The following is a 22,759-nucleotide window of genomic DNA, read 5'->3' as shown; positions in this document are numbered from 1 at the left end:
TTCCCTCCATTGACTGATCCTCCCATGGCTGCACAACCACCTCTGCTGTGCCCTGAGTTTCCACAACTCTATCACCCGCTCATGACATTTATATATTATATCACATTGATACAGAAGCAGTATTTTTGTAGGTTGCTTTTAGCGAACATGATCTGAAGAGCCGACACAGTTATAAAAGAATGGGTTACTGTCCTCAGTGCCTTGCTCTATGGCAGTGAGGCCTGGACAACATATGTCAGCCAAGAGCGACGTCTCAATTCATTCTATCTTCGCTGCCTCCGGAGAATACTTGGCATCAGGTGGCAGGACCGTATCTCCAACACAGAAGTCCTCGAGGCAGCCAACATCCCCAGCTTATACACACTACTGAGCCAGCAGCGCTTGAGATGGCTTGGCCATGCGAGCTGCATGGAAGATGGCAGGATCCCCAAAGACACATTGCACAGCGAGCTCGCCACTGGTATCAGACCCACCGGCCGTCCATGTCTCCGCTTTAAAGACGTCTGCAAGCGCGACATGAAGTCCTGTGACATTGATCACAAGTTGTGGGAGTCAGTTGCCAGCATTCGCCAGAGCTGGCGGGCAGCCATAAAGACAGGGCTAAATTGTGGCGAGTCGAAGAGACTTAGTAGTTGGCAGGAAAAAAGACAGAGGCGCAAGGGGAGAGCCAACTGTGCAACAGCCCCGACAAACAAATTTCTCTGCAGCACCTGTGGAAGAGTCTGTCACTCTAGAATTGGCCTTTATAGCCACTCCAGGCGCTGCTTCACAAACCACTGACCACCTCCAGGCGCGTATCTATTGTCTCTCGAGATAAGGAGGCCCAAAAGAAGAAATTATCCCAGAATAGTGTCCGCCTTGATGGTGTTCAGATATTTCTTGTTTGGTTTTAATATTTGGAAATCAATGCACCTTCAACAATCTGGAATTTTTTTATCTTTGTACTTTGGTCTGTGATTGGTTAAAATTGAGAATCCTCGGTTTCAGATCAAAGCGGAACGAAGTTTCGGCGCTGAGTGGGGGAGGAGTACCCGGAGGGTTGAAGTGCGGACTGACCGGGGGAAGCAGTTTGCTGGCGGACAGAATATGGCGGGCTGAGGGTGAAGCTGCTGCTCTGACAGGAATCGTCTGTCGTGCTCGCTCATCATGAACCCGGAGAATCTGCAGCTGACCCTGGCGGGCGGCGGCACCGCGGCTGCCGGCTCAGGCGCCGCGACCGCAGGCAGCGTGGCCGGGAACGGTGAGTGCGGAGCCGGGCTGACAATCCCGGGGCCGGGGTCACCGCCACCGGCTGCGGGAAATTCCGCTCATTGAAATGTAGCCTTTCATTTACTTAAAACTTAAACACTGCTGCAGTTAAATACCTGCAGGAACATTGTATTGTCTGAAACTTATCTTCTGTCTCATATAACAGCAATACTAGACCAGAGTTGAACACTTCAATATTAAAAAGCTAGTCAAGTGGTGACCATGAAACCATTGTTGATTGTTGTAAAAGCCCATCTGGTTCACTAATGTCCTTTAGAGAAGGAAATCTACTGTCCTTACCTGGTCTGGCCTACATGTGACTCCAGACCCACAGCAATGTGGTTGACTCTTAAATGCCCGCCCTCTGAAATGGCCGAGCAAGACACTTAGTTGTATCAAATCACTGCAAAGTCTAAGAAAAGGAATGAAACTGGACGGACCACCCAGTATTAAGCTAGGCATTGGAAATAACAACGGCAAACCCAGCGTTCAAACCTGTTGAACATGTGAATTAGGAGCAGGAGTATGCCACTCGGCCCCTCCAGCCTGCTCCACCATTCAATATGATCATAGCTGAACTGATTGTAACCTCGGTGCCACATTCTCACCTACCCCCAATAACCTTTCACCCCCTTAACAAGAATCTATCTACCTCTGCCTTAAAAAATATTCAAAGACTCTGCTTCCACATGCTTTTGAGGAAGAGAATTCCAAAGACTTGCAACCATCTGAGAGAAAAAATTTCTCCTCATCTCTGTCTTAAATGGGCGACCCCTTATTTGTAATTAGTGACCCCTAGTTCTAGATTCTTTCACAAGAAAACATCCTTTCCGCATCCATCCTCTCGAGACCCCTCAGAATCTTTTATGTTCCAATCAAATCGCCTCTTACTCTTCTAAACTCCAGCGGATACAAGCCCACCCTGTCCAATAATAATAAATAAAAGCAAAATACTGCAGATGCTGAAAATCTGAAATAAAACCAAAAAGTGCTCGAAATACTCAGCAGGTCTGGCAGCATCTGTGGAGAGAGAGAAGCAGAGTTAACGTTTCAGGTCCGTGACCTTTCATCAGAACTGGCAAAGGTTAGAAAAGAATTAAGTTTTATGCAACGGAAGGGGGTGGGGAGAGAACAAAAGGGAAGATGTTTGATGGGGCAGAGGGCAGGAGAGATTAAATAACAAAACTGTCCTGGACAAAGGTGAAGAATGTGTTAATGCTTGTGGTGAAAGACAAAGGATTAGTCCAGAGAGAGTGTTAATGGCAGAATAATGAGTAGCTCTGACTACATGAAAAACAGGCACATAGTTAAAAAATAAAATATACAAAAAAGGCCAGTCATGTTCTGAAGTTATTGAACTCACTGTTCAGTCCGCAAGGCTGTAGAGTGCCTAACTGATAAATCAGGTGCTGCTCCTCGAGCTTGCGTTGATGTTCAGTGGAACACAGGAACAGGCCAAAGACAAATGTTGGCATGAAAGCAGGGTGATGTGTTGAAATGGCAAGCAACTGGAAACTCGGGGTCCTGCTTTTGGACTGAGCGTTTGGTCTCCCCAGTGTAGAGGAGACTGCATTCTGAGCAGCGAATACAGTATACTAAATTGAAGGAAGTGCAAGTAAATCGCTGCTTCACCTGAAAGGAGTGTTTGGGGTCTTGGATAGTGAGGAGAGAGGAGGTAAAAGGGCAGGTATTATCCTGTAATTGCATGGGAAGGGGACGAGGTGTCGCGGGGAATGGAGGAGTGCACCAGAGTGTTGCAGAGGGGACGATCCCTTTGGAATGCAGACAGGGGAGGGGAAGATGCGTTTGGTAGTGGCATCATGCTAGAGGTGGTGGAAATGGTAGAGGATGATCCTTTGGATGTGGAGGCTGGTGGAAAGTGAGAACAAGGGAACCCTGTTGCGGTTCTGGGAGGGAGGGGAAAGGGTGAGGGCAGAAGTGCGGGAAATGTGCCGGACACGGTTGAGGGCCCTGTCAACCACAGTGGGGGGAATCCTCAGTTGAGGAAAAAGGAAAACATATCAAAAACGCTGTTGTGGAAGGTTGCATCATCAGAGCAGATGCGTCGGAGACGGAGAAAACGGGAGAATGGAATGGAGTCCTTACAGGGGGCAGCGTGTGACGAAGTGTAGTCAGTGCACCCGGTGGACTTATAATGAATATTAGTGGACAGCCTGTGCAACCATTCCTCATAAGACACTCCGCCCATTTCAGGTATGAGTGTAGTAAACCCTCTCTGAACTGCTTCCAATGCACTTCCATCCTTCCTTAAATAAGGAGCCCAATACTGTACACAGTACTCTGTATTGTGTACACAGTACACAATGCTCTGTATAGCTGAAGCATGACCTCCCTACTTTTGTATTCAATTCCACTCACAAATAATATTCCATTAGCTTTCCGAATTACTTGCTGTACCTGCATTCTAACATTTAACAATTCATGCACTAGGACACCCAGATCCCTCTGTGTCTCAGAGCTCAGCAATCTCTCACCAGTTCGATAATACGCTTTTTTATTCTTCCTGCCAAAATGGACAATTTCACATTTTCCCACATTATATTCCACTTGCCAGATCTTTGCCCACTCACTTAATCTATCTATATCCCTTTGTAGCCTCCTTATGTCCTTTTCTCAACTTACTTTCCTACCTATCTTTGTGTCATCAGCAAATTTAGCAACCATTCCTTCGGTCCTTTCATTCAAGTCATTTATATAAATTGTAAAAGGTTGAGGCCCGAGCTAGCCAATCTTCTATGCCAATATGTTACCCTCTACACCATAAGCTTTTATTTTCTGTAATAACCTTTGATGTGGCACCTTATCAAATGCCTTCTGGAAATCTAAGTACAGTACATCCACCGGTTTGCCTTTATCCACAGCTCATGTCACTTCTTCAAAGAACTCCAATAAATTGGTTAAACATGATTTCCCTTGCACAAAACCATGTTGACTCTGCCTGATTACTTTGAATTTTTCTAAGTGTCCTGCTCTGAAGACTTTAATAATACCTTCTAACATTTTCCCTATGACATGTTAAGCTAACTGGCCTGTCGTTTCCTGCTTTCTGTCTCCCTCCCTTTTTGAATAAAGGCGTTACATTCGCTATTTTCCAATCTAATGAAACCTTCTCCGAATCGAGGGAATTTTGGAAAATCAAAACTAACGCATCAACTATCTCACTAGCCACTTCTTTTAGGACCCTAGGATGACATCCATCAGGACCTGGGGACTTGTCAGCCTGCAACTCAATTTGCTCAGTAATTCCCTGGTGATTGTAAATTTTCTTGAGTTCCTCCCTCCCTTCCATTTCCTGATTTACAGCTATTTCTGGGATGTTACTTGTATCCTCTACAGTGCAAATCGATGCAAAATACCTGTTGAATTCATCTGCCATCTCCTTATTTTCCCTTATTAATTCCCCAGGCTCACTTTCTATAGGACCAATGCTCACTTTCTTAACTCTTTTCCAAATATCTAAAAAACTCTTACTATCTGTCATTATATTTCTTGCCATCTTTCTCTTGTACTCTAATTTTCCCCTCCTTATTAATCTTTTAGTTCTTCATTGCTTCTTATATTCTGTCCAATCTTCTGACCTGCCACCCATTGTTGCACAATAATATGCTTTTTCTTCCTTTAAGTTTGATACTATCTTTAACTTTTTTAGGTAACGACAGATGGTGGGTCCTCCCCTTGGAATTTTCCTTTCTTCTTGGAATGTATCTATTATGTGTATTCTGAAATATCCCCTTAAATGTCTGCCACTGCATCTCTATTGACCTATCCCTTAACCTACTTTGCAGTTCACTTTTGCTAGCTCTGCTTTCATGCCAACATAAGAACATAAGAAATAGGAGCCGGTGTAGGCCATTCCGCCCCTCAAGCCTGCCCCGCCATTCAATAAGATCATGGCTGATCTGTCCCAGGTCTCAACTCCTCTTTCAGGCCTGCTCTGCCTAACCCTCGACTCCCCGAGATTTCAAAAAACTATCTACCTCCTCCTTAAATACATTTGTGACCTAGCCTCAACAACTCTCTGAGGCAGAGAATTCCAGAGATTCACCACCCTCTGAGAGAAGAAATTCCTTCGCATCTCAGTTTTAAATGTGTGCCCCCTTATTCTGTACTTATGTCCCCTAGTTTGAGATTCCCCCACTAGTGGAAACATCTTCTCAACATCTACCCTGTCGAGCCCCCTTAAAATCTTATATGTTTCTATAAGATCACCTCTCATTCTGCTAAACTCCAATGAATAAAGGCCTAACCTGTTCAGCCGTTCTTGATAAGACAACCCCTTCATCCCAGGAATCAGCCTAGTGAACCTTTTCTGAACTGCCTCCAATGCTAGTATATCCTTCTTTAAATATGGGGACCAAAACTGTCCGCAGTACTCCAGGTGTGGCCTCACCAACACCCTGTACAGTTGTAACAGGACTTCCCTATTTTTAAACTCTAACCCCCTAGCAATAAAGGTCAAAATTCCATTTGCCTTCCTAATTACTTGCTGCACCTGCATGCTAACCTTTTATGTTTCATGCACAAGAACACGCAGATCCCTCTGTACTGCAGTATTTTGTAGTCTTTCTCCATCCAAATAATAATCTGCCTTTTTATTTTTCCTCCACCAAAGTGGATGACCCCACACGTTCCCACATTGAACACCATCTGCCAAGTTTTTGCCCATTCACTTAACCTATCTATATCCCTTTGCAGATTCTTTGTGTCCTCATCACTACATGCCTTCCCACCTATTTTTGTATTGTCAGCAAATTTGGATACACGACACTCTGTCCCTTCCTCCAAGTTAATGTAGGTAGTAAATAGCTGAGGCCCTAGGACAAATCCTTGTGGCACCCCACTAGTTACGGCTTTCCAACCTGAAAAAGACCTATTGATCCCGACTCTCTGCCTTCTGTGTGTTAGCCAATCCTCAATCCATGCCAAACATTACCCCCAATACTCTGAGCTCCTATTTTGTGCAATAGCCTTTTATGTGGCACCTTATTGAACACCTTCGGAAAATCCAAATACACAGCATCTACTGGTTCACCTTTATCCACTTTGCTTGTTATATCCTCAAAGAACTGTAACAAATTTGTCAAACATGATTTCCCTTTTGTAAAACCATGTTGACTCTGTTTGATTGCATTATGTTTTTCTAAATGTCCTACTATTTCTTCCTTAATAATCGGCTCAAGCACTTTCCCAATGACTGATGTTAAGCTAACTGGTCTTCTACATCTTCTAATTGCCCTTATTCAAGTTTAAAGTACTAGTCTTGGACCCATTCTTTTAATGAGTATATGGGGAATGATAAACAGACTGTGACAGGAAGGGACAGAGAGTACAAATCTAAGAGTAAATCAGCAAGAGGTTATAAAAATAATAAAAGGACAAAACTAAAGGCACTGTATCTGAATGCACATAGCATTTGAAACAAAACAAATCAGCTGATAGCGCAAATAGAAATAAATAATACGATCTGATAGCCATTACAGAGACATGGCTGCAGGATGACAGATTGGAACGTGAATATTGAAAGGTACATGACATTTAGGAAGGACATGAAGTTAGGAAAAGATGGAAGTGTGGCTCTGTTAATTAATGATGTCATTAGCACAATAGAGAGGGGTGAGCTAAGTTCAGGAAACCAGGATGTAGTAGTGGTTTGGGTAGAGATGAGAAATGATAAAGGCAAGAAGTCACTTGTGGGAGTGGTGTACAGGCCACCTAACAGTAACCACACAGTAGGATGGGTATAAAGGAAGAAATAATAGGAGCTTGTCAGAAAGGTATGGCAATAATCATGGGGGATTTTAATCTACATATAGACTGGAAAACTCAGATGGGCAAAGGTAGCCTTGATGAGAAGTTCATAGAATGTTTTTCAGATGGTTTCTTAAAATAGCACATTCTGGAGCCTTCCAGAGAGCAGGCTATACTAGACCTGGTATTGTGCAATGAGATAGGATTAATTAATGACCTTATAGTGAAGGCACCCCTAGGCAGCAGCCATCATAATATGATTGAATTTTACATTCAGTTTAAGGGAGAGAAGACTAGTATTTTAAACTTAAGTAAGGGCAATTATGAGGGCATGAATGCAGAGCTAGCTAAAGTGAACTGGCAAATTAGGTTAAGGGATAGGTCAATCGCGATGCAGTGGCAGACATTTAAGGGGATGTTTCAGAATACACAGAATAGATACATTCCAAGGAGAAAGAAAAATTCCAAGAGGAGGACCCACCATCCGTGGTTAACTAAAAAAGTTAAAGATAGTATCAAACTTAAAGAAAAAGCATATCATTGTGCAAAGATGGGTGTCAGGTCAGAAGATTGAACAGAATATTTTTTAAAAAGCAAAGAATGACTAAAACATTAATGAGGGAAAAATTACAGTATGAGAGAAAGCTAGCTAAATATATAAAAACTGATAGTAAGAGTTTCTATAGATATTTAGAAAAGCGTTAACATTGGGTCTATTGGTCCTATAGTAAGTGAGCCTGGGGAATTAATAAGGGAAAATAAGGAGATGGCAGATTAATTGAACATGTATTTTGCATCGGTCTTCACTATTGAGGATACAAGTAACATCCCAGAAATAGCTGTAGAGCAGGAAATGGAAAGGAGGGAGGAACTCGAGAAAATTACAATCACCAGGGAAGTGGTACTGAGCAAATTGTTGGAGTTGCGGGCTGACAAGTCCCCAGTCCTGATGGACTTCATCCTAGAGTGTTAAAAGAAGTGGCTAGTGAGATAGTTGATGCGTTGGTTTTAATTTTCCAAAATTCCATAGACTCGTGGAAGGTTCCATTGCATTGGAAAATAGCGAATGTAACTCCTTTATTCAAAAAGGGAGGGAAACAGAAAGCAGGAAACTACAGGCCAGTTAGCTTAACATCTGTCATAGTGAAAATGTTAGAAGCTGTTATCAAAGACTTTTTAGCAGGCCACTTAAAAAAAGTGAAGGCAATTAGGCAGAGTGAACATGGTCTTGTGAAAGGGAAATCATGTTTAACCAATTTATTGGAGCCCTTTGAAGAAGTAACATGAGCTGTGGATAAAGGCAAACTGGTGGATGTACTGTACTTAGATTTCCAGAAGGCATTTGATAAGGTGCCACATCAAAGGTTATTGCGGAAAATAAAAGCTTATGGTATAGGGGGTAACATTTTAGCCTGGATATTGGCTAGCTAACAGGGAAGAGAGAGTAGGCATAAATGGGTAATTTTCTGCTTGGCAAGATGTAACGAGTGGTGTGCCACAGGGATTAGTGTTGGGGCCTCAAGTTTTTACCATTTATATAAATGACTTGGACGAAGGGACCGCAGTTCTGGTTGTTAAATTTGCTGATGACATAAAGATAGGTAGGAAAGTAAGTTGTGAAGAGGACATAAGGGGGCTACAAAGGTGTATAGATAGGTTGAATGAATGGGCAAAGATCTGGCAAATAGAGTATAATGTGGGAAAATGTGAAATTGTCCATTTTGGCAGGAAGAATAAAAAAGCGTTTTATCTAAATGGTTAGAGATTGCCGAGCTCTGAGATACAGAGTAATCTGGGTGTCCTAGTGCATGAATTGTTAAAGGTTAGTATGCAGGTACAGCAAGTAATTAGGAAAGCTAATAGAATGTTATCATTTATTGCGAGGGGAATTGAATACAAAAATAGGGAGGTCTTGCTGCAGTTATACAGGGCATTGGTGAGACTGGATCTGGCGTACTGTGTACAGTATTGCTCTCCTTATTTAAGAAAGGATGTAAATGCATTGGAAGCAGTTCAGCGAAGGTTTACTAGACTAATACTTGGAATGGGCAGGCTGTCTTATGAGGAAAGGTTGGACAGGCTAGGCTTGTATCTGCTGGAGTTTAGAAGAGTAAGAGTGACTGGATTGAAAAGTATAAAATCCTGAGGAGTCTTGACCGGGTGGATGTGGAAAGGATGTTTCCCCTTGTGGGAGAATCTAGAACTAGGGGTCACTGTTTAAAAACAAAGGGTTGCCCATTTAAGACTGAGATGAGAATTTTTTTTTCTCAGAGGGTCGTGAGTCTTTGGAACTCACTTCCTCAAAAGGCGGTGGAAGCAGAGTTTTGAATTTTAAGGCAGAGGTAGATAGATTCTTGATAAGCAAGGGGGTGGAAGATTATCGGTGGTAGAGGGGAATCAGGAGTTGAGGTTACAATCAGATCACCACGATCTTGTCGAATGGCGGAGCAGGCTTGAGGGGCCGAGCAGCCTACTCCTGCTCCTAATTCGTATGTTCAATTTTATGATATCTGAACCTGCAAGTCCCTGTCAATTGTGATATAGCAAAAGAAAAAGCCTGTTTACATTTAACGTTAGAAAATGTCAAATGTAAATCTGAAAATATATTCTTGCTGAATTGTGAAAGTTGCGGTACATAATTGTTAGTATTCTGTTGCAATAAGTTGATCAGAGTGTATCTTTCCTTCCTGTGTTCTTTCAGCTCCAACTGCTACTGCCTCTGCAGCAGAAACCTCCGTTTCAAATGGTGTCTATGTTCCACAAGGAATTGCCAATGGGGATGTCAAACCTGTTATATCAACAACACCGTTGGCAGATTTCCTTATGCAATTAGAAGATTATACACCGACTGTAAGTTCATTTATATTGTTTTAATTCCAATTTATTTTTGGAAATGAAGTTTGAGTGCAAAGTTATGACTGGCTTTCCACAATTTTTATTTGCTTATCAGTTAACCAAGTAAACAGTGCTTATAATTTATAAGAATAAAGTTATTATGACAAAGATTTCAATACTTTAAAGACCAGTTCCAACTCCCGAGAGGTCTTTTATAGTATTAGAGATCTGTCCAAAAGGAAGTTGATTTTAGATTAGGGAGTGGGAGGCCAAGAGAAACCAGAATTCAGATCAATATATACTTTTAAGTATTTATTTCTGTAGATGGAACACAAGATATTTGGAACGGAATTTAAAACCCAGTTTATAGATGATGGAACCAGACAATTTTAGAAGCACACAACAGGTTGTTTGGATCTTGAGAAAGAAAGATATATTATTTTAGATGTGATCTTTCATCAAAAATGTTCTAATGAAGTTTAGATGGTACATTAGCTTGATATATCCTGACCAGAAGTCCAGTTCAAGAAAGTGGAACCTGCCAAAGTATGGGAAAGGTATTTGGTGTAGCCTCAATAACTGTGATTAACAAAATAATCCTCCCCTTTTCATTGTGTTCAAAAAATATACATGCACAATATGCAGATTCTGATTTATCAGTCAAACTCCTTTTAGAGAGAGAGAGAGCAGAGATGTTCATCTAATTTGGGCTTGATTTATACACAAGGCCTTGAAGTGAATGGACAATGTTCTATCTAACCCATTGCAGAAATCAGTTGCTCTGAATATTGTGTTTCTGTTCATTTCCATATATTCCATTGAGGAAGAGAAACTCTACCAGAAGGATGCACCATCTGTGGCTGAGGAAGTTAAGGGTGGTGTCAAATTGGGAGAAGAGGGGTACAATGCTGTGAAGACTAGTGGCAGGCCAGAAGATTGGGGAAATTTTAGAAACCAGCAAAGAATGACTTTAAAACAAAAAAGGGAGAAATTGGAATATGAGAGAAAACGAGCAAGAAATATAAAAACAGACCGGAGAAGCTTCTACAAATGTATATTGAAGGGCACATGACATTTAGGAAGGACAGGAAGCTCAGAAAAGGTGGAGGAGTGGCTCTGTTAATTAATGATGCTATGAGCACAATAGAGGGGGATAACCTAAGTTCAAGAAACCAGGGTGTAGAAGCAGTTTGGATAGAGATGAGAAATGATAAAGGCAAGAAGTGACTTGTGGGAGTGGTGTACAGGCCCCCCAACAGTAACCACATGGTAGGACAGAGTATAAAGGAAGAAATAATGGGAGCTTGTCAGAAAGGAATGGCGATAATCATGAGGGATTTTAATCTACGTATAGATTGGAAAAATCAGATGGGCAAAGGTTGCCTAGATGAGGAGTTAGAATGTTTTTGGGATAATTTCTTAGAACAACACATTATGGAGCCAACCAGAGAGCAGGCTATACTAAACCTGGTATTGTGCAATGAGATAGCATTAATTCATGACCTCATAGTGAAGGCACCCCTAGGTAGCAGCGATCATATGATTGAATTTTGCATTCAGTTTGAGGGAGAGAAAAGTGGGTCCAAGACTAGTATTTTAACCTTAAATAACGGCAATTATGAGTACATGAAAGCAGAACTAGCTAAAGTGAACTGGCAAATTAGGTTAAGGGATAGGTCAATAGAGATGCAGTGACAGACATTTAAGGGGAAATTTCAGAATAGATACATTCCAACAAGAAAGAAAAATTTCAAAGGGAGGGCTCAGTATCGCTGGTTAACTAAAAAAGTTAAAGATAGTATCAAACTTAAAGAAAAAGCATATAATTACCCACAGATGGATGGCAGGTCAGACGATTGGACAGAATATAAAGAACAGCAAAAAATGACCGAAAGATTGATGAGGGAAAAATTAGAGTACGAGAGAAAACTAGCTAGGTGAGGGAGGATATAATGAGGGGAAAGCAACCTTATGGGTGGAATTGAGGAACAGAAAAGGATCTAAAACTGTAATGGGTGTCGTGTATAGACCCCCTGGTAGCAGTTCTGAGGTGTTAGATTGTATAAATGCACAAATTAGGCAAGTGTGTAACAAAGGCAGGGTAGTATTAATGGGGGATTTTAACTTACACATAGATTGGGAGAGGCAGACTAACACCTGTCAGAAAGGTAGTGAATTTCTGGAATGTGTCCGGGATAGTTTTCTACAGCAATATGTCCTAGATGTAACAAGGGGACAGGCAATATTAGATTTAGTTATGAGTAATGAGCCAAATTTAATTAGTAGCCTAACTCTGCATGAACATTTATCAAATAGTGATCACAACATGATCCAATTCAAGGTAGCATTTGAAAGTGAAAAGCACGAATCAGCTACTAGAATTTTAGACTTGGGTGAGGCTGACTTTACCGGGATGAGACAGAGACTGTCCATGGTAAACTGGGTAGATCTGTTAATGGGTCAAACGACTGAGAACAGTGGAGAATATTTAAAGAAACACTTAACGAAATACAGAGCGAGTATATACCCCCGAGAGGAAAAAGCTCCACTTCACAGAAAAAACAGCCATGGACAACTAAAGAGATTAGGGATAGCATAAAACAAAAAGAAATGGCTTATAAAAATGCAACACGCAGCACAGATCCGGCTGAATGGGATCAATACAAAGACCAGCAAAGGGTCACAAAGCAGCTTATAAGAGCTACTAAAAGAGATTATGAAAGGAAACTTGCAAGGGACATCGAAATCAATAAGAAGAAATTTTATAGTTACATAAAGGGAAAGCAGGTGGTCAAGAGCAATGTAGGCCCACTAAAAGCTGAAACTGGAGATATTGTCATTGATAATGGGGAAATGGCAGACATGTTGAACAATTACTTTGCCTCAGTATTTACAATTGAAAAGGAGGATAACTTGCCGGAAGTCCTGAAAAAATTAATAGCCGATAGGGGACAGGGACTTAATACAACTAACAAGTAAATCATCAGTAACAAGGAAATTAATGGAACTAAAGAGTGAGAAATCCCCAGGACCTGATGGTTTCCATCCGAGGGTGTTAAAGGAAGTAGGGGAGCACATTGTAGATGCACTAACTATAATCTTTCAGTGGTCCCTCTGGATTGGAAAGTTGCACGTCACTCCACTTTTTAAGAAGGGTGAAAGGGGGAACCAAGGAAATTACAGACCAGTTAGCCTGACATCTGTGGTGGGCAAGTTACTGAAGTCTATAATCAAGGATAGGGTAACTGAACACCTAGAAAAATTTTAGTTAATCAGGGACAGCCAGCATGGATTCATGACGGGAAGGTCAGGCCTGACAAATCTCATTGAAATTTTTGAAGAGGTGACGAAGGTAGTGGACAGGGGAATGTCTATGGATGTTATTTACATGGACTTCCAGAAGGCATTTGATAAAGTCCCACATAAGAGACTGTTAACTCAGGTAGATGCCCATGAAGTTGAGGGCAAATTATTGACATGGTTAGGAAGTTGGTTGAGTGGTAGGCAACAGAGAGTGGGGATAATGGGTAAGTACTCCGATTGGCAGGATGTGACTAGTGGTGTCCCGCAGGGATCTGTGTTGGGGCCTCAATTATTCACATTATTCATTAACGATTTGGATGATGGCATAGTAAGTCACATATCCAAATTTGCTGATGATACAAAGTTAGGCGGCATTGTAGACAGTCTAGATGATAGCATATAATTGCAAAGAGATATTGACAGACTAGGTGAGTGGGCAAAACTGTGGCAGATGGATTTCAATGCGGACAAGTGTGAGATTATCCATTTTGGACCAAAAAAGGATAGAGCAGGGTACTTTCTAAATGGGAAAAGGTTAAGTACAGTGGATGTCCAAAGAGACTTGGGGGTTCAGGTGCATAGATCTTTAAAATGCCACGAGCAAGTGCAGAAAATAATCAAAAAGGCTGATGGAATGCTAGCCTTTATATCTAGAGGATTGGAGTATAAAGACACAGAGGTTATGCTGCAGCTGTACAAAACCCCGGTTAGACCCCACTTGGAGTACTGTGAGCAGTTCTGGGCACCACACCTTAGGAAGGATATATTGGCCTTGGAGGGAGTGCAACGTAGGTTTACAAGAATGATACCTGGACTACTGGGGTTAAGTTACGAGGAGAGATTACTCAAATTAGGCCTGTTTTCTCTAGAATTTAGAAAGTTAAGTGGTGATCTGATCGAAGTCTTCAAGATATTAACAGGAAAAGACAGGCTAGATAAAGATAAACTATTTCCACTGGTTGGAGATTCTAAAACTAGGGGGCATAGTCTAAAAATTAGGATCAGACCATTCAGGAGAGATGTTAGGAAGCACTTCTTCACTCAAAGGGTGGTAGAGGTTTGGAACTCTCTCCCACAAACAGCAGTTGAAGCTACAACAGTTGTTAATTTTAAATCTGAGATAGATTGATTTTTGTTAAACAAAGATATTAAGGGATATGGGCCAAAGGCAGGTATATGGAGTTAGGCCGCGGATCAGCCATGATCTCATTGAATGGCGGGACAGGCTCAAGGGGCTGAATGGCCTACTCCTGTTCCTATCTTCCTATGTTCCTAAGATTCTATCGATATTTAAACAAGAAAAGAGTTAACTAAGTGAGCGTTGGACCTAGAGAAAGTGAGTCTAGGAATTAATAAGGGAAAATAAGGAGATGGCAGATGAATTGAACAGGTATTTTGCATCGGTCTTCACCATAGAGGATACAAGTAACATCCCAGAAATAGCTGTAAGTCAGGAAATGGAAGGGAGGGAGGAACTCAAGAAAATTACAATCACCAGGGAAGTGGTACTGCGCAAACTGTTGGAGCTACGGGCTGACAAGTCCCCGGGTCCTGATGCACTTGGTCCTCGGGTCCTAAAAGAAGTGCCTAGTGAGATAGTTGGTGCATTGGTTTTAATTTTCCAAAATTCCCTAGATGCAGGGAAGGTTCTAGTAAATTGGAAAATAGCGAATGTAACTCTTTATTCAGAAAGCAGGAAACTACAGGCTAGTTAGGGAAAATGTTTGAAGCTATTGTTAAAGACTTTATAGCAGGGCACTTAGAAAAATTCAAGGTAATCAGACAGAGTCAACATGGTTTTGTGAAAGGGAAATCATGTTTCATCAATTGTTGGAATTCTTTGAAGAAGTAAAGGAAAACCGGTGGATGTACTGTAGTTAGATTTCCTGAAGGTATTTGATAAGCTGCCACATCAAAAGTTATTGCGTAAAATAAAAGCTGATGGTGTAGAGGGTAACATTTTGGCCTGGATAAAAGATTGGCTAGCTAACAGGAGACAGAGAGTAGGCATAAATGGGTCATTTTCTGGTTGGCAAGATGTAACAAGTGGTGTGCCACAGGGATCTGTGCTGGGGCCTCAACTTTTTACCATTTATATAAGATAGGTTAAGTGAGTGGGCAAAGACCTGGCAAATGGACTATAATGTGAGAAAATGGCAGGAAGAATAAAAAAAGCATATTATCTAAATGATGAGAGATTGCGGAGCTCTGAGATTCAGAGGGATCTGGGTGTCCGAGTGCATGATTCACAAGAGGTTAGTATGCAGGTTCAAAAGTAATTGGAAAAGCTAATAGAATGTTATCATTTATTGCGAGGGGAATTGAATACAAAAGTAGGGAGTTTATGCTTCAGCTATACAGGGCATTGGTGAGACCACATTTGGAGTACTGTGTACAGTACTGGTCTCCTTATTTAAGGAAGGATGTAAATGCATTGGAAGCAGTTCAGCAAAGGTTTACTAGATTAGTACCTGGGATGGGCAGGTTGTCTTATAAGGAAAGGTTGAACTGGCTAGGCTTGTATCTGCTGAAGTGGTCTTGACAGGGTGGATATGGAAAGGATGTTTCCCCTTATGGGAGAATCTAGAACTAGGGGTCACTATTTAAAAATAAAGGGTCACCCATTTAAGAGAGAGATGAGGAGAATTTTTTTTTCTGAGGGTCGTGAGTCTTTGGAATTCTCTTCTTCAAAAGGCAGTTGAAGCAGAGTCTTTAAATATAGGGATGTGGGGAAAAAGCGAGAACAGGGTACTGAATTAGACGATCAGCCATGATCTTTTTTGAATGGCAGAGCAGGCCCAAAGGGCTGAATGGCCTACTCCTGCTCCTATTTTGTATATTAAGGCAGAGGTGGATAGATTCTTGGTAAGCAAGAGAGTGAAAGGTTATCGGGGATAGCGGGAATGTGGAATCGAGGTTGCAATCAGATCAGCCATGATCTTATTGAATGGCAGAGTAGGCTCGAGGGGCTGAGTGGCCTACTCCTGCTCCTAATTCGTATGTTGGTATAAAAAGGAAAAGAGTTGCTAAAATGAGTATTGTTCCATTAGATTGTGACACCGGGGAATTGATGATGGGCAACGAGGAATTGGCAGAGGCTTTGAACAAATATTTTGTATCTTTCTTCACAGTAGAAGACACAAAAAGCATCCCATAATAGTAGAAAATCAGGAACAAAAGGGAGGGAGGAACTTACAACAATCACTATCACTAGAGAAAGAGTAATGGGAATACTAATGGGACTAAAGGTTGACAAGTCCCCTGGACCTGATGGCCTGCATCTGAGTGTCTTTAAGGAAGTGGCTGCAGAGATAGTGGATGCATTTGTTGTAATCTTCCAAAATTCCCTAGATTCTGGAAAGGTCCAGCAGATTGGAAAACCGCAAATGTAACACCTCTGTTCAAGAATGGAGGGAGACAGGAAGAATAGAAAAGCAGTATTAAATGGAGAGAGACTGCAGAACTCTATGGTACAGAAGGACCTGAGTGTCCTTGTACATGAATCGCAAAAAGTCAGCATGCAGGTACAACATGTAATTAGGAAGGCAAATAGAATGTTGGTGTTGACTGCAAAGGGAATTGAGTATAAAAGTAGGAAAGTGTTTCTACAGCTGTACAGGGCCTTAGTGAGACCGCATCTAGAGTACTGTGTACAATTTTGATTTCCTTATTTAAGGAGGGAGATACTTGAATTGGTAGCCGTTCAGAGAAGGTTCACTCAGCTGATTCCTGGGATGAAGGGGTTAGCTTATGAGGAAAGGTTGGGCCTATACCCATTGGAGTTTAGAAGAATGAGAGGTGATCTTATTGAAACATATAACATCCTGAGGGGACTTGACAGAGGGATGCTGAGAGGATGTTTCTCCTTGTGGGGAGTCTAGAACCAGGGGACACAATTTAAAAATTACGTGTCTCCCATTTTAAACTGAGATGAGGGGAAACTTTTTTCACTGAGGGTTATTAGTTTGTGGAATACTCTTCCCCAGAGAGCACTGGAGGCTGGGTCTTTGAATATATTCAAGGCTGAGTTAGATAGATTTTTGATCGACAAGGGAGTCAAGGTTATGGGGGGCAAGCAGGAAAGTGGAGTTAAGGCCATGATCAGATCAGCCATGATCTTACTGAGTGGTGGAGCAGGCTCCAGGAGCCAAATGGCCTTCTCCTGCTCCTAATTCTTGTGTTCATATTAAATGTGAGAATGATGTGTGGTTAAGTCTGAAACGAGGGTCTTAATCTTAAACACAGTTAGTTACAGAGGTAAGAGAGGTGAGTTGGCTGAGGTAAATGAGCAATGGCAAACATTTAAAGAAATAATTCATAATTCTGCACAAATTCTTCACTGTTTACATTCTGTATGAATGACTTGGATGAAGAGACAGAGAGTAATGTATTTAAGTTTGCTGATAGTACAAAGCTCGGTAGAAATGTAAGCTGCAGGGAGGACATAGAGAGGCTGCAAAGAGATGTAGACAGGTTAAATGAGTGGGCAACAAGATGGCAAATGGAGTATAATGTGGGGAAGTGTGAAGTATTTCACTTTGGTCGTAAAAATAGAAAAGCAGAATATTTTTTAAAAGGTGTGAAACTGGTAAGTGTTGATGTTCAGAGGTACTTGGGGTACTTGTACAAAGAACGCATGAAGTTAACATGCAGGTGCAACAGGCTATTAGGAAAGCAAATGGCATGTTGGCCTTCATTGCAAGGGGATCGGAGTACAGGAATAAAGAAGTCTTACTAAAATTGTGCAGGGCTTTGGTGAAACCGCACCTGGAATACTGTGTGCAATTTTGGTCTCCACATTTAAGAAACAATATACTTACACTGGAGGCGGTGCAGTGAAGATTTACTAAATTGGAGCCTGGGATGAGGGGGTTGTGCTATGATAGACTGAGTAAATTGGGCCTATATTCTCTGGAATTTAGAAGAATGAGAGGCGATCTAATTGAGAGATACAAGACTCTGAAAGGGCTTGATAGGGTAGAAGCTGAGAGATTGTTTCTGCTGGTCAGGGAATCTAGAACACGGGGACACAGTCTCAGATTAAGGGGCTGATCATTCTAGACTGAGATGAGGGGAAATTACTACACTCAAAGGGTTGTGAATCTTTGGAATTCTCTACCCCAGAGGGTTGTGGATGCTCCATTGATGAATACATTTAAGGCTGGGATAGATAGATTTTTGGTCTTGCAGGGAATCAAGGGATATGGGGAGCGGGTAGGAAAGTGGAATTGAAGCCTAAGATCAGCCATGATCGTATTGAATGGCGGAGCAGGCTCAAGGGGCCACATGGCCTATTTCTTCTATACTTGTTTTTCTCTTGACACAGAGGCTCTATAAATGAGATTATTTAGGAAGTAAATTGTTAGAAATCTAGGTACCTGGAACTCTCATTACATAAGTACAAACGTATTTTGCAAAGCGTAGTTTAAAATCCGACTTACTGTGCTTAATCTTGTCGTTGAAGGAAGTTTTCTCTCAACTATTTGATGAGGAGTCAGATTGACTGCATGAAATCTCAGCATTGAATGGCTGATGTGCAAGCTGTCATTGCATTGCTGATTTTCCATGAGATTAGCTGGTGATAAAAGTATTTTGTAAATGCCAATTTATTCTACCTTAATGACACAAAGCAGTATGATATCATGTATGTATATATATATATATATATATATATATATATATATATATATATTTCACTGATTTTAAATGTAGCGTTGAGTTCTTATCTTTTGTACATTTCAGATACCAGATGCTGTGACAGGATATTATCTGAATCGAGCAGGGTTTGAAGCTTCGGATCCGCGAATGTATGCTAATGTTTTGACTTGCATAACTAATCCATTCTGGTATTGTGTAATAACGTCAATCTGCAGAGTTTGAGAAATTTTTAATTTTAAATGAATTTATAATGCAAAATGTTCCATTTAGCATGTGTCCCACACTCATTTAAAATATATATATCTATACTCTACTGTCAGTCCCAGTCGTCACAATTATGCTTGCAGTGGTGAATAAAGCCTGCAAGTATTAGGAGACTTTCCCCCCCTTTAGTAAGCCTCTTTGTGAATAGATATTCAGAGTAGGAGACGTTTATAGTCAAATGGAGGTTATAATTGCTAGAATGTGTAGATTGAATGACTTTTGTGTGAAGATTCCCCCTCCCCAGTGGAGACGTCTAGGAATGTTTTAAAAAAAAAAATTCTACTTGGCAATGTTACAGAATGCTGATTTCACCAAGGATGCTGTTCTGTACTATCATTTATAAAACGCCAATAATCTTTGAAGAACTAACATTTATTTACTGTGAAGTAGAACACGATGTATGCATAGTATTTAATGACCATTAAATCTTGCTTTTGACCTCATTGTGTTTTCTAAATAGAATTCGTTTAATATCTTTGGCCGCACAAAAGTTCATCTCTGATATTGCAAACGATGCCTTGCAGCACTGTAAAATGAAGGGTACTGCATCAGGAAGCTCCAGAAACAAAAGCAAGGTTTGTTCATGTTGAAACAGCAACGGTGCTGTGCTTCGAACAATGCAAAGCACCCGCAGAAAGGTTTTACTCCCCAAAACAATATTATAAGAACAGAATGCACAGCTTTTATCTATATTTCTGAAAATCTCTGGTGAAGTGCACTTGGTGCAAAGTTGTAGAATTTCAGTGTTCTAATTTAGTTTAGAAAATTATTCTGCCCAGATCCATGAGATTTAAAAAACAAAATCAGGTATAAATTTGTATTTGTTGCTATTTACTGTGCTATTCTTTTGGTAGAATACTTTAGGCCACCCAAACATGTTTTCATAAACCAACAGCCCAAGGGAATTCCATCCTTTTTTAAAATAAATTTTCAGTACACATACTCTAAACAAAAACCAAACTAATATTGCAGTGAAAAAGTTTGGCAAATGTCAGGAGTTGTGTTGTTATGTTGAAATTACAATTGCTTGGAAAGTCATAGAAAATTACATAGAAATTAGAACAGTGGAAATAGGCTGTTTAGCACAACCAGTCCATTTTGTTGTTTATCTTCCACATGAGCAATATCCTAATCGCACATGCCTGCCCTGTTCCCATATGCCTTTATTCCATCTTTTTTCAACCACCTATCTCACCTGTTCTTGAATGTTGACATGGTCTCTGCTTCAGTCATTAACTCTGGTGCATTCCACAGCCTTGCAACCCTCAATGTAAAAAAAAGAAAAGGTTTTTCCTGCTTTCTGTGCCAAATCTCTCATGTATATGTCCATCATTGTAGATCCGTCAAATCACTGGAAGCACTCTGTTTCTAGCTATCTGGCCAGTCCCTTCATAATTTTAAACACTTGTATCAAATTAGCCCATAGTCTCTTCTCTACTAACGAGAACATTCCCAATTTTTCAAACCATTCATATTTGTATTATCTCATAGCAAACAGAATCCTACCGGATCTGTACCGCACTCTTTACATTGTCTCAACAAAGAACAAAGAACAGCACAGGAACAGGCCATTCGGCCCTCCAAGCCTGCGCCGATCTTGATGCCTGCCTAAACTAACACCTTCTGCACTTCCGGGGCCCATATCCCTCTATTCCCTTCCTATTTCATGTCCTATAGTTTTTCATTAGCTTTTTAATCAATCGCCATTGCCATTTGAGGTGCTGCCTTTAATGCCGTCTGAATTATCCAGCTTTCCCCATTCAAAATATGTTTACTAAAATATGCCAGTTCAAAATTACTGACATCGAATTCCATTATCAACTATTTTTGCCCATTCCACCATCTTTTCAATATCCCCTTGAAGTTTCCTTTGGCCCCCAGAATTACTTCTATGTCTCCTATTTTAGTATTGTCTGGCATTAATGCAGCAAATGGAAGAAAAAAATTCCAAAAATAAAGATTTTTAATTTGCAGTTAGTTAATATTGTATTCTGAGCTGCTATTTTCTGCTTTCTACATCATTGCTTAAATACATTTTGTTTTTTTAGGACAAAAAATATACCCTCACCATGGAGGATTTAATTCCTGCTCTCTCTGAATATGGTATAAATGTGAAGAAACCTCATTACTTTACATAAAGATCTGGAAGCATCTTCATCAGCAAACTAGTGACTGCTTATTAACATCCAACAACTGTTCTACAGTGTCTGCTCTGAATGCCTTTCAGAAAATATGAAGGTGGAAAAGAAATACGCCATAAGTTGAGAAGTTGCCCGATTTGATCAGTTCTAACGTGGTTTCAAATCTACATCCAACATTTGTTTATCATTTGGAGGGCTGCGTTATTTTTCACTTGATTCTTACATTTCCTTTTGAATTGTTACTTGTCCCGATAGGGTTGAAATAATTTTTGGATCTGTATACAATGAGTTTTGGAGGTATTGTTTTCCTTTCTGTAAATCTAGTCAGGACCAGTTTAAAATAGAACTTAAATTAAAACCCTATGGAATATAATGGCCTTTAGGAAATGTTCTGTACGATAGTTTTTCAAAAGTAGCAGGCTAGTATTAGTAACCAGTAAGAGGATAGCCATATTATTATTTTGAGGTGCAGTGTATCTTTTTCATCCGATGAATCTCAAAAGTGTTCACTTGTAAATCTGTTCTTGTAAAAAGCAAGTTGTTTAGTCAATTTATTTCTCTTTTCGAGGGGAAAGGAGAGCACAACCAACCTTTCCTGTGTATTTGGAAAAGATTGCAAGCAACTATCAGCTTTTCTCCAGTAACGTCAGGTAGTTCAGCTCATTTAAACTAATTTAGAAGGAAAAAGGTTAGCTGTTTGAGTTATAAATGACAATTCTAAGTACTTAGTCTACCACTTAAATTCGAAACTGCAGTTACAGTGATCAGACCAATGGAGGAGATTTAAAATTTTTCTAATAGGTTGTTTCTGGTTCTATGTAAAACAAGCCAAATAAAATAATTATCTCTTTAAAACTGGGATTTTTTAAAACAGATTAAGTTGATTTAAGCTTTGTTTAAAAAAAATTTAAACTTGAAATATAAATTAAACTAAGTTCAGGTAACCATTTGATTTGTCTTTAACTGGATTCCATCCCTTTTTCACCATAGCATTTCTAAAGGATGTGAGCTTTAGGAGCCTTAGTGTACGAGTTAAGTGAGTGGTTTTGCTCCTGTAGGAGTAAGGGCTTATTACATTTAAAGATGTTCATTCACATGAGAAATACAGAACTGCAGTAGTTTCATAACTTTTTTATTTGTATTCTTGAACAAAGATTCCTCCATTCTATAAATGTCCATTTCTTAAAATAAATTTACCTAATTTTGTGTATTGACAATTATTGATGTAAAAACTATGACATCTTGTGGGGGTGGAGGGGCATTCTAATTTTAACAGCTTCAGTGGTTTGTTGAATTAAACAGGCAATTCAGTTTTATATTATCTTATTGCTGTCAGTTTCACTTGAGCTCCATTTCCTCTGAGCTGCTGATTGTTTCTCTGCTGCATGTGCTGCTTGATTGGGTCCAGGTGAAGAGCTGTACACCATCAATCTAACCATCTTCTGTTGTGGCTTGTTGACATAAATGGTTTTTAAAAGCTGTTAAGTGTTGGGGGCTTAACAACGTTTTTGATATAAATGTGCTAAATTTTATGTTGATGC

The 22,759-nt window shown here is 40.4% G+C and overlaps 1 protein-coding gene across 1 annotated transcript; it reads left to right on the top strand.

Annotated features, from left to right (window-relative positions):
• The first annotated feature begins 1,042 nt into the window (after positions 1-1,042).
• taf10 (TAF10 RNA polymerase II, TATA box binding protein (TBP)-associated factor) lies at positions 1,043-22,424 on the top strand. Its single transcript, XM_068016819.1, has 5 exons — positions 1,043-1,240; positions 9,719-9,867; positions 18,898-18,962; positions 19,538-19,652; positions 21,126-22,424. The coding sequence occupies exons 1-5, from the start codon at positions 1,147-1,149 to the stop codon at positions 21,213-21,215; spliced, it is 513 nt and encodes a 170-aa protein (XP_067872920.1). The 5' UTR covers positions 1,043-1,146; the 3' UTR covers positions 21,216-22,424.
• Positions 22,425-22,759: the final 335 nt, after the last annotated feature.

This window comes from Heterodontus francisci, chromosome 37 (genome assembly GCF_036365525.1).
Source record: "Heterodontus francisci isolate sHetFra1 chromosome 37, sHetFra1.hap1, whole genome shotgun sequence".
Lineage (NCBI taxonomy): Eukaryota > Metazoa > Chordata > Chondrichthyes > Heterodontiformes > Heterodontidae > Heterodontus > Heterodontus francisci.
The sequence above is the reverse complement of the archived record's forward strand: the minus strand, read 5'-3'. Positions and strand labels throughout refer to the sequence as shown.

Coding starts and splice junctions, on each gene's coding strand:
- taf10 (XM_068016819.1), top strand. CDS start 1,147: ATGAACCCGGAGAATCTGCAGCTGACCCTGGCGGGCGGCGGCACCGCG. Junction 1,241..9,718: donor AGGCAGCGTGGCCGGGAACG/GTGAGTGCGGAG, acceptor GTGTTCTTTCAG/CTCCAACTGCTACTGCCTCT. Junction 9,868..18,897: donor TAGAAGATTATACACCGACT/GTAAGTTCATTT, acceptor TGTACATTTCAG/ATACCAGATGCTGTGACAGG.